We start from the raw sequence: 12,319 nt of genomic DNA, 5'->3' as shown, positions 1-12,319 counted from the left end.
TATTACGGTAAGATTATCGAAAACTAAATATTTTACGAGATATTTTATTTTTTATATCAAAATATGTTAGATTAAGATATAAAATAACTCAAAAAGTACTTAATGGAAGAATACTTTATTATAGTGTTTTGAAAAGCTCTCGAGATATATTACAAGAATATGCAATAAAAAATGGGAAGTTCCATTTAAGAAAAAATCGATCACATTGACTTGGCCTTGAAAAGGTCATTCAAGGTCAAGTATTTTCATCATGTGTCCCCCTGTGAATCATATAACTTTTGTCTAAAACATTTTTGTCTTAAACTTATAGATTTTAAATAAAAAATCAGCGATTATAATTAAAATAAAAAATGTGTATAATAAAATCGAAAAAAGCAAATGTAAAAATTCATTGACATAAGTGAAGGATATAAAAAATTTAGCGGAATGATAGTGCAAAATGCGCGAAAGAAAACTGTTTGAATAGAAAAATATTTGATTTTGTTATACAGGGTGTTCCCGGATTAAATGACCAAACTTGAAATATGAATTTAGGACCTTAAGACAAGAAAAAATTTTTCTCTGGAAGTATGCTCGCAAACGCTTCGTTCAAGAGATATTGACTTCTGAAGTTATGAACTATAGGAACGAATAATTTCGAAATGTTTCTTTTTATTTTTGTTTTGAAGATCGAAGGTCATTGACAGGCTTGTGTTTGCACTGTAAACAAAGCTCCGTACATTCGTACCAAATAATTGTATGAGGCATGATAATTTAACGTATGAGGCATGATTGTATGACGTATGACACAAGCTTGTCAATGACCTTCGATCTTCAAAACAAAAATAAAAAGAAACATTTCGAAATTATTCGTTCCTATAGTTCATAACTTCAGAAGTCAATATTTCTTGAACGAAGCGTTTGCGAGCATACTTCCAGAGAAAAATTTTTTCTTGTCTTAAGGTCCTAAATTCATATTTCAAATTTGGCCATTTAGCCCGGGAACACCCTGTATGTTGTTTAGAAGATAGAGCTGTTTCTATTAAAATGAGATACCCTATATGTGTGTATGTATGTGCGTGTGTGCGCGCGTGCGTATAACATATTGGTATAAACATATTAATATGACGATAACTGTTGTACAATAAATGAGGTACGATTGCTCCCTCAAAAATAAATACATAATAAAATTTTTGTATTCGAAGTTTTATTTTGGAGAATTGGTTTTCATAATTTATCAAAAACGTATTTTATTTAATTTAAAGGGTCAATTAGACATCTATTTATAAATTTATATTTCTATTCGATTTTTGGATTTGTGAACATTGACATTGTTTTATTTTTAATTAAATATATCTATTTTGGGGATATAATTTTAAATCCTTTTTTCTAAATTCAATTTTCTCGAAAAATGAATTTGGAAAAAAAGATTTATAATTATATAAAAATGTCATATAAAAAAATTTTATTCTATTATATGTTTTTTACTTTTCTTTATACAAAAAATCACGGTATTCGCGATTGTATTAGAGTTATCACCATATATAAGGCATGATTTATAAAGAATTTACGAACCATATTATTCCACTAGTTGGAACTTCCTGTTTTAATAAATTTTGCCAATGTTGATGCACTTCATCAATAATGTGCAGTGCAAAATCTCGTGGTTTTGCTTCACCATTAAATGCAAATTGATTTTCCGGCTTTCCATCTGGAATTTTATATATCTTAAACCATTCAATTGTGGCTTTTAATAAACCTGGATAATGTTTCTCGATATCGCTTATATCTGTAACAATTTTTATAAAAATTAGATAGGTTATATAAAATGTATAACTTTATTTAGACTTTTTGCATGTTCAAAAAATAATGCTCTAATCATTTTTATAAAAAACTAAAAAAATAAAATAGTATATTAATTATTATACTCATTCTTGCTATGTTATTTATACCCTAAAAACTTATCTTTTTAAAAAAAGATAAGAAAGGCGCTAAGGACACACGCTATGTGAAAAAGTGCTACACAAAAAACATCAAAAAATTCTGCCAATAAAAAACTGACAATAAAATAAATTTAAAAAAATGTATACTATAAAATTAATTTTGGGTGGAATTCCGAAAGGGGCGTGGCTCTGATTTCGATGAATCTTTGTGAAAGGCTTCCTTTCAGGTTCAAATGAAAGATCCTAAAAGGAATTTTGGCGACTCCTACAAGAAAGTTATTTTTTAAGAGAAAATGGTATTGAATCGATCCCATATCGCCCTGTGCTTCGGATGCGAAACGAGGTTTATAATTAAACGATTTCACACGGGTTTGCAACTTTCTGCGCGAAACGAGGTCCATTCCATATCGCCCTGTGCTTCGGACGCGAAACTAAATCGGAAATAGGTTTGGGTTAGGTTATATCTTCCGGAAGTGGAGCACCCCCGTAGGGGGGACGGAACCCACTGTGTCCACGCATATACTTTATATCCAGTTTTTCATTGTCAGACTATGTATAAATCTTGATTTTTACAAATTTTTGTTTGTTAATAACTTTTTAATAAGCAACGAGCGACGATTAAATTAGAAGAAAAAGTTACTCAGAATTTGTCCTTGATAACGTATATCAAGGTCATTGAAATCGGTGAGGTCGCCCTTAATCTTAAGTTTTACCTAAATAATAAATTAATAAATTTAAACAATTTAATTCATAAAACTCAAGGATATATTTATATAAAAATTAGATTTCTATTTTACATCTCAAATAGATAGAAAAAAACCGAAAATTTTCACTTATTTGGACACTCATTTGTCCATTTTTGAACAATTAGTCGAAGACTTGGAAAATCTTGTGTTGGGATTGTATCAGAAATTAAACTGATAGAAAAATATATTACATTTTGAATGTTACTAGCTACGCTTTGTAGGCTTTATATACTCTCATGAAAAAAACTTAAATACGGAATAGAAGGGCATAATCCGTTGCATAGCGGTAAGCAAACGAACTTTGTACTTTAAATCACGAGAGCTATATGCTGTCTCTTTGTCGTAAACGTATAACATTTTCATATTTGTAATATTTTGTTGACGAGTTACAATTAAAAACTTCATTGCTTGAGAAAATATGTGCAACAACGAATGAGAATCATTATATTTGTGTTGCTGCCGTCATGTTATCATCATATGTTCTAGACTCTAGATGAAACGACAAACTATTAGTTATCATATTGCTAATAACATAATGTACCGGTATCGCTGATTATTTATTTTCGAAATTTCGTCAACCGATTGTTTGTATAAGCAATCATGTTGCTGCAATCAGTAATGCGTTCTATTTCGATGTTGGCAAATGTACAACAAATATATAACAACACATATATGCAGTGCATTAGTTTGCTCAATATGATTAATCACGCTTGGTTATCTGGATATGCTTTGCTAATTAAAAACTGACTACAATCAATAATTTAAAAATAATATAGTTTTATAAATACAATAACACAATAAAAAAATTCAGAAAAAATGTACACATTCTTAACTAGTTTTAATCAATTTCAAGAAATTATTAAAATAAAAATTAATTCGTTATATTTCTTAAAAATATACTAATAAATAAAATGTCTAATAATTTTAGATATGGTTATATATACATATATACAGGGTGTCCTAGACCACCCATACACCCCTTTTCTTTCAAAAACTAAGCATTTCAGAGAAAAACGTTTTGAACAAAAATTGTATGGTTTTGAGGGGAACATAAGATGGTGTCATTGGTTTGACCTTGGATGGCATCGTTAAGGTCAAGTCAAGGACACCTTTAATTTCTTAAATGGAACCCCTATTTTTTATTGCATATTACTATAGCTTATAATGTCAGATTAAAATATATAAAATAACTCAAAAAGTACTTAATTAAAAAATACTTTATTATAGTGGTTTGGAAAGCTCTTGAGATAAGCTACAAGAATATGCAATAAAAACGGGGGGGTTCCATTAAAAAAAATGAAGATGTCCTTCAAATCTCCTAAGCGCCTCCACCTAAAAAAAAAATGTTTATTTCCACAAGATTTCTCCCTCGATACCATACAACTTTTATTTCAAACATTTTCTCCTATCTCCAAAACTGTGGGAGTTATTCGGGTGGCCTGTCTTAGATGCCTCACCTTGTATACAGGATGGACCATTTTAATAAATTCACGTGAATATCTCGAAAAAGAGAAGTTTTTCAAAAAAATGTTTCAGACAAAAGTTTTATGGCCTCGAGGAAGCCACATGATGAAAATATGGACTTGACCTTGAGTGACCTTTTCAAGGCCAGATCAATGTAATCGATGTTTTCTTAAATGGAACCTCCCATTTTTTATTGCATATTCTTATAGCTTATTTCGAGAGCCTTTCAAAACACTATAATAAAGTATTTTTGGGTTATTTTACATCTTAATCTGACATATTTTGATATAAAAAATAAAATATCTAGGTAAAAAAGTAAAATATTTAGTTTTCGATAATCTTACCGTAATACTTTTATGTACAGAATAATGAGACAAATCATCAATTAGTGTAAAAAAAAACAAATAATTGTTTAAGAAAATACATTGTAAATAATTACATATTTTTTCTTAAAAACAATTATTTTTTTTATACCAATTGATTTGTCTCATTATTCTGTACATAAAAGTATTACGGTAAAATTATCGAAAACTACATATTTTACAAGATATATATTTTTTTTAATCAAAATATGTCAGACTAAGATGTAAAATAACTCGAAAAATACTTAATAAAAAAATACTTTGTTATAGTGTTTTGAAAAGTTCTCGAGATAAGCTACAAAAATATGCAATAAAAAATGGGGGTTTCCATTTAAGAAAACATCGATAACATTGACCTCACCTTGAAAAGGTCACTCAAGGTCAAGTTCATATTTTCATCATGTGGCCTCCTCGAAACCATGCAACTTCTGTCTGAAACATTTTTGTCTATTGGGCTCACAAGAGAGGTCCACCTGAGTGTAAATTTGTTTATCAATTTCATTGGTCTTAGCTAATAAAGCATCTTTCAAAATATAACATGCTAAGTCCACAGGCCAATATAACGCCTAATAATCGGGAAATAGACCCGGGATAATTCGGCTAGGCTGGGGACACAATGTTCTCTCCCAGGGCACTGGCCACTTTCTAACCCAATATAATGCATCGAATGCACATGACAAACGATATACATGCATTCGATACATTGTATTGGGTTAGAAAGTGAGAAGTGCCTTGGGAGAGGACATTATGTCCCAGCCCAGCCGAATTATCTCGGGCCTATTTCCCGATTATTAGGCGTTACATTGCCCTATGGACTTAGCATGTTATACTTTGAAAGGTGCTTTATTAGCTAAGACCAATGAAATTGATAAACAAATTTACACTCAGGTGGACCTCCCTTGTCAGTTTTCGAGATATTCGGTTCGACTGTTTAAAATAGGACACCCTGTATATATATAAGGTGAGTCACTAGAAACTGCCTTCTAAGATATCTTCATAAATATTGATTTAACACAAAAATGTTTAAGATAAAATTAAATAATATTGAAATTGCTACGTTTTTTTAGTTCTCTTAACTTTTTTTAGGTGGAGGCGCAAAAAATTTTTGAAAGTCCTCTCAAATTTTTAAATAGAAAGCCTTATTTTTGATGAGCTATAATTGTAAAGAATAAAAACATAAAGAGAGAGCCAATAACCTATAACAGCTTGATCGTGGGGTGACTTTGAAATAAAAAATCCAGGAAAACAAGATGAATAATAGGTGAGTATAATAAAAATAATAATTTCGAACCAAATTAAATAATTTGGTAAATATTCACATAAGATCAGCCCCTTCAAAAATCAATGATCTGCATGTATGTTGTCAAAGTCGTGACCCTAAGAAACATCCAAGAAGTTTTCGCTTGTTGTTTGTTAAAAGTTATTGATAAAAAACATGACTACACAAACAAATGTTGGAAATCAATATTTTCCTTATTTATTTGTAATATTATATAATTACATATTTTTATTATCCTAACTTTATTATAGTGAATATGTTACTTTTAACATATAAAAACATTACAAAGTAAACGAAATTTTCGTTTAAAAATAACACAAATTTTTGTTTAAAAGGATTTATTCTTTTGAAGAAAGAATTGAAGCGTTTTTTGGTATTATAAAACAAATTATCTAATTAATAATAATTGATATTGAATAAATCATACATTTATTGATAACATATATTCATTGTTTTTTTGATATATGTAATACTTAATTATAATCAATAACACACATCCGTAATAATCATTAGTATTAAATTATTGTCTGTATAGTCATTGCAAAGTGAATGCATGGGTGGGGGAGGGTCTTCAGCTCCAAAATAAACTAACCTAACCTCGATAACATATGTTAAGGTCATTGACTTTTGAAGGAACTGATCTTATGTGAATATTTACCATTAATTTTATTTAGTAAAATGTTATCTTTTGGAATCGTTCGACATTAATAATACGTTTCCTCATGTCTCTTCGGGTGTTGATACATCTCAATACACTATTTGTTTACTTATCATTTCAATAAAATTTCATTGACACATTTTGTTTCCTTATGTTTATCAACATTGTGCTTATCAAGCCGAAAACATGAAGCAACATATTGCCAATATCGCTTATCGAACAATTCCAAAAGATATGTTGCAAAAGGTTCGTGCATCTTTTAAAGAGCGTATTCAAAAGCGTCATGTATGGACAATGGACTTTGTGCACCTTATAAAATAAAATTAATTTATCTTGTTCAAAATATTATTACTTTTTTATCTACCTATAACTTATCCTATTTTTCTACATTATTTTATTTCAAGGTCACCCCACAATCAAGATGTTATAGTTGTTGGATTCGTCTTTATGAAATTAAATAATTTAATGTCTTTAGGAAATTAATTATGAAATTAAATAACTAAATTCTATGGTAAGTATAATCATCACTCACAAAAGTTGTTTGTATTAGAGATACCTATGTGGAAAGATAAACATATTTTTTTCATGTGGATAATTTAATAAAAGTTGTAGCGCTGTTCATTAAATAAATACAATGACGTATGATTTGACAGGATTATTGTAGAAATGATACGAGTTTTATCGGCTTGAAATTTTATATCTGGCACTAACTTTTCATTTACGATCCTGCGATACAACTAACTTTCGACCCTCATCAGCGATTAGCATGTTTAAGCAGATGACATGTCAATTGCCAATAAAAAAGTTGGAACTTTTGTGAATAATTACTATACTCACAATAGTTTAATTAAAACCATTTAACTTTATGTTTAATTACTATGATTATTAGTCTATCTGTTTTAGTTTGGGAAATAATAAGGGGTAGCTATTTATGCTGGAATATTCTGTATACAGGGTGTCCTAGACCACCCGTACACCCCTTTCTTTTTCGATAAAGCTTACTTTCCGAGATATTTTACAGTTTCAAGTTAAAAAACTCACCCTGTATATCATATAATATAGATATATAAATATAAATATATATGTAATATACATAATACTTTAAATTAAAATGTATATAATATTTACCATTCATTTGGTTTGCCAAAGGATCATTAACATCAATTACAATAATCTTCCAATCAGTCTCACCTAAAATAAAAATTTTTTATAAAATAAAATATGTGTGTGTGTGCGTGTGTGTGCTACAATATTTTGTTTGTAAATTATTTTAATAAATATATTTTGTGTTTTTATATTAATCTAGCTTATTTACCTTCGTCAATGAGTGCCACTGTTCCAAGAATTTTTACTTTTAATACTTCACCTCGCTTTGCAACCTATATAAATGCAAATATTTCTTTCAATATTTATTATGTGGTAAATAAGATTATTTATGCGAAATACATGTTGCAATTATTTTTTACCCTGTAGCCTATTTCAAGAACGTCAATAGGATCATTGTCACCTTTGCAGCCTGTTGCGTCATCCAAAACTTCAGGATTTTCCCATGTCTGTTAATTATATTATATATATAGTATATATTATTATCAGCAGTATTATTATATTTTATAAAAATAATTAATTATAATACTAAAATTAGCTTAATAATTATTATAATACTGACTTAATAACTTATCAAAAACTATGAATTACATATTGTTCTTTAAGAAACTAGTAAATAATGTTAATTAGTAAATAAAATAGTAGCAATACTAGTAGTAACAATATTAATTAAGTGATCCAAAAAAATGATCGACAAAAATAATTGTTTTGAATTATATATACATATATACAATCTCTCACATATATGCAGGATATACATGATAAAAAATTTCATACAGATATACAGGGTGTATCCTAAAAAGTGGGAAGTTGCAATATTGCAATGGGGGATTCAGGACACAAAAATAAGAGAAAAAGTTCATATAAACATATGTCCGATATGATCTTGTTTTCAAATTATAGCTTGTCTTATTTTTCAACAGAATTAAGATAATTACGGTTACAGGAAGTGCTCAAAATGACTACCTCTAACTTGAATACAGGCTTCAACACGTCTCATCATAAATTGTCTGACTTTTTCAAAAATTCCGGGTATTGCTTGAATTTCTCGGCAAGCATCTTCAACACGTTGACGAAGTTTCTCGACGTTGTCAATGGGTTTCCGCATACAAAAGTCTAGCTCTGACTGCATTACCGTGGGCTAATCCATACATGAGATGTACGTCTGCCATTTCATTGTTTGACCAAACCATAGTTTTCACTTAAACGTACTTCTATCGTTAATAGTACTAACGTACGATACGAATACCTTACCTTCACTAAACACAAGATATGAACCGTATCACTTACAACACAAATAATACGCGTTTATGTTTACAAATTAACAAGACCTTAAGTCCTTTAAATCTTGTACATAAACAGCAAACCGATATCCAAGTATGCTATCTTAACTTTATTGGAAAATAAAACAAGCTATAATTTAAAAACAAGGTCATATCGGACATATGTTTATATGAACTTTTTCTCTTATTTTTGTGTCCTAAATCCCCCATTGCAATACTTCCCACTTTTTAGGATATACCCTGTATACTTATATACTTATACAGAGTGTCCCGAAATTAAATGTTAAAACTTCAGGAGCGTGTGGAGGATCGATAAACTAAGAAAAAAGTCTTTTAAGTTAGGTAATCTCGCATTGTCGCGTATTTATTTACAATCCTCTAATTTCACTTCAGAAAAATTTTTCATTTTCTTTTCTTATTGTTAATTCTATGCTCTATAACTTTTATCTCATGATACTTTTTGATAAACTTAATAATTTTAGTGTTGTTTTGAGTTTTTTGAAAATTTTTTTTATTTCTTTTTTTGCGAATTTCTTCAAAACGAAGCAAAAACAAGCAAATCTCTAAAGGATTCTTTTTCATACTTTCGATTCTGCACATGCTCCCGAAGTTTTGACATTTAATTTCGGGACACTCTGTATATATACTTATATAAATACTTATTATAAGTTAATATAATTACTCATGTTTCTTTTTATATTCAGATAAGAATCAATGAGATCATCATTAAATTACAATTATTATTACAATTATATATATAATCAAAATACAATTATCAGGATTTCTACCTGTGGCAAAGCTCCATAATTCCATATATATCCATGATGAGGGAAACAATTAGCAACAAATCTTAATTTACCATTCTTAACATCTTGCTTAATAGGATTCAAAGATTCTTTCAAACAGATCTCCATTTTAGCATTTGTCCATCTAGGTATTTCAACAATCATATTCATTATTTTATTCTTTTTATCGGCATAGAGTGGAATGTCATGCATGGGTGAGATTGGTACTCCCAGATCATTTTCTGTATATAAAAATAAAGATATATTTTAGAAAGATATTGATAATGTTAAGAATAATATACATATTTTTGCATATGTAAATATCTCAAACTTTTAATATGGAAAAAATAATATATGACTCAAAAAAATATTGTATAAATACACACAGACACACGTCATACGCACGCATATGTACACACACACACACGCATGCACACAGAACATAATCAACACTACTTCTTTATTTTTTTCCATTATACTTTCACATAAATTAAATGTGGTATAGTAACATGCTATGTGTTAACACTAAAAGTATTATTAATGACTAGCTGCCATTACAAAAATCATTTACAGATTTTTCTGTTTAAAAATCAGCATTCTAACTATAAGTAACAGAATGGGCAAACTTGGAACTCTTCAAGCTGCTATAAAAAAGGCTGTTATACCTTGTGCTATGAGAATTAAAATTCCTTAATTATTTAATGTTAGAATATATATGAAACTAAAGGCAATTACGTGTCATTCGCGAATTCAAGAAAATAGTATTGGATTATATAATGCATTGAAAATATTAATGGCACATTGCGTGCAAATGTGCGGTCTTGACCTCGACCTTATAAAGATTATATGTAGTTCTCATTGCCGAGTTCCGCGAATGTCGATGAGATGTGAATTACATCGATTATATTTACTCACTGAAAAATATCCTGTAGTCCGTGCTGTTAAGCGCACCCCTCTCAACGATTGTGTACATATTTTCGAAAAGTTTCACAAACGCAGTAAATCGTTTCAATACCGGTTCGCCGATTGCTATGAATCGCGACAGAGTAACGAGTTTCAATAAACTTTGACGACGTAACATGTGCAATTAGAGAGAAGACTGAGAGTTGCTGAGAGTCACCATGCTGCCGTTTTTCGTAAGACGCTTTTTCTAGGTCGTACACTAGCGGCGCGTACATCCATTTTACGCCGCTTGGAACTACATGGCCACATCCATTTTTAGGAGTCATGATAAAACAGCCGATTGGTTCATATCCGTGCTACATCTACATTTATAGCGTTTTCGAATGAACGGGTTAAGCCCGAATCACACTAGCGGCTCGCGGTTGCAATTGCGATTGCCCCATCAGAAAGCACCAATTGCAAGTATGATTGGAGCGTAGCAAATCACAATCACAAACGCAATCGCAATCGCAGCCGCGAGCCGCTAGTGTGATTCGGGCTTTAGGGCCACCGCACAAGCTTTTCCGTAAGTGCCGATCTACAACAGGTGGTTTAAGCCCTAAGCCTTAAGAAATTGACTAATCACAGTCGAGTATTCTCCTCATACTTGATTGTGATTGGTCAATTTCTTAAAGCTTAGGGCTTAAATCACCTATTGTAGACCGGCACTGGTTTTCTCTGTTGAACGCGGCCAATGTTTCCATGTGAAATTGAAAAGCCGCTACGTATTTTGTGTTGGCAACACTTCCAAAGGATTCAATCCCTAGGTATTTTCGTGTAACAAACATATGGCGAATTCGATTGATGTGCACTCGCTCCGTTTCAGTGGCTAGTAACTTTTTGTTACCAGACGCACATGTTTGGAGCGCATAGTTTAATATTGACCCGAGACTTATTTGCACTGACCTGGGAGCGATTACAGGCACTGATCCCAATATAGTGCATTTAGTAACTTCTTTAGTGGTGCCCACATGTGCAATATGCGACTTGTAATCAACAAGAGAGCAGAGAAAAACCTACAATAATCAAAGAGAGATACTTTAAATATGAAATAATATAATAAATATTTAAACTATACATTGAAATTATGTGTGATAATACCTCTTTATCAGAATATTCATTTATAATATTTATCATATTCCGAACTTTTGGAATTTGTGTTTCATGTCGCATTAATACTGCTATCATTTCTTCATCGCTAGAACTGCTCGAACTATTTAACAATTCATCTAATAATAATATTTTAGCTGCCATATTTTTTCATTGGAATACTCAAATTTGCACTGAACTGCACTGTCGAAAATCTCAGTGCAATTCAGTGCCTTCTACACTAGTGCAATGTATTTCAACCGTACGTACAAATAACACTGCTCTGGGATAATGCAGTTCAGTCGAACACGTTTTCACTAGCACATATTTTTAGTGCACTATCAACCAAATACACATAAAATTCTGAACCAGTACAGGGCAAGCCAACTGAATATTAAATACTGAAAGAGTGCGCACTCAGTGCGCACTAGTGCGCATTAGTGCATCCAATCGAATTCGCCATAAGATTATGTACGAGTTTAGGTTTAGAATCAGTACTTAACGTAACGTAGTGCATTACGAAAAAGCTTGTGCGGTGGCCCTTAGGGCCAATTTCACACCTTCCCAAAGTTAGCCCCCCCACTTTGACTTTTGGGAATTTTCTTTTTATCAATCGATTGGTGGTTGATTGGTAATGTTTGGTATCGCATTAAAAAAGTTTGGTAATTTCCGGTTTTTTGACAAA

The 12,319-nt window shown here is 30.7% G+C and overlaps 1 protein-coding gene across 2 annotated transcripts in view; it reads right to left on the bottom strand.

The window, feature by feature from the left end:
- Positions 1-10,780, bottom strand: part of LOC115241017 (inorganic pyrophosphatase) — an 11,999-nt gene extending 1,219 nt beyond the window's left edge. For both annotated transcript variants that reach the window (XM_029816528.1, XM_029816527.1), the window contains exons 1-6: positions 10,519-10,780; positions 9,607-9,845; positions 7,898-7,984; positions 7,747-7,810; positions 7,560-7,622; positions 1,555-1,768 (exon numbers count right to left, since the gene is read on the bottom strand). In XM_029816528.1, coding sequence (XP_029672388.1) covers positions 1,555-1,768; positions 7,560-7,622; positions 7,747-7,810; positions 7,898-7,984; positions 9,607-9,845; positions 10,519-10,684 — 833 coding nt within the window. In that variant the 5' untranslated portion in view covers positions 10,685-10,780. The remainder of the gene's footprint in view (positions 1-1,554; positions 1,769-7,559; positions 7,623-7,746; positions 7,811-7,897; positions 7,985-9,606; positions 9,846-10,518) is intronic.
- Between the last annotated feature and the right edge of the window lie 1,539 nt (positions 10,781-12,319).

This window comes from Formica exsecta, unplaced genomic scaffold (assembly GCF_003651465.1).
Source record: "Formica exsecta isolate Colony F162 unplaced genomic scaffold, ASM365146v1 scaffold461, whole genome shotgun sequence".
Lineage (NCBI taxonomy): Eukaryota > Metazoa > Arthropoda > Insecta > Hymenoptera > Formicidae > Formica > Formica exsecta.
Note: the sequence above shows the minus strand (reverse complement) of the source record. Positions and strands in the feature narration are given on the sequence as shown.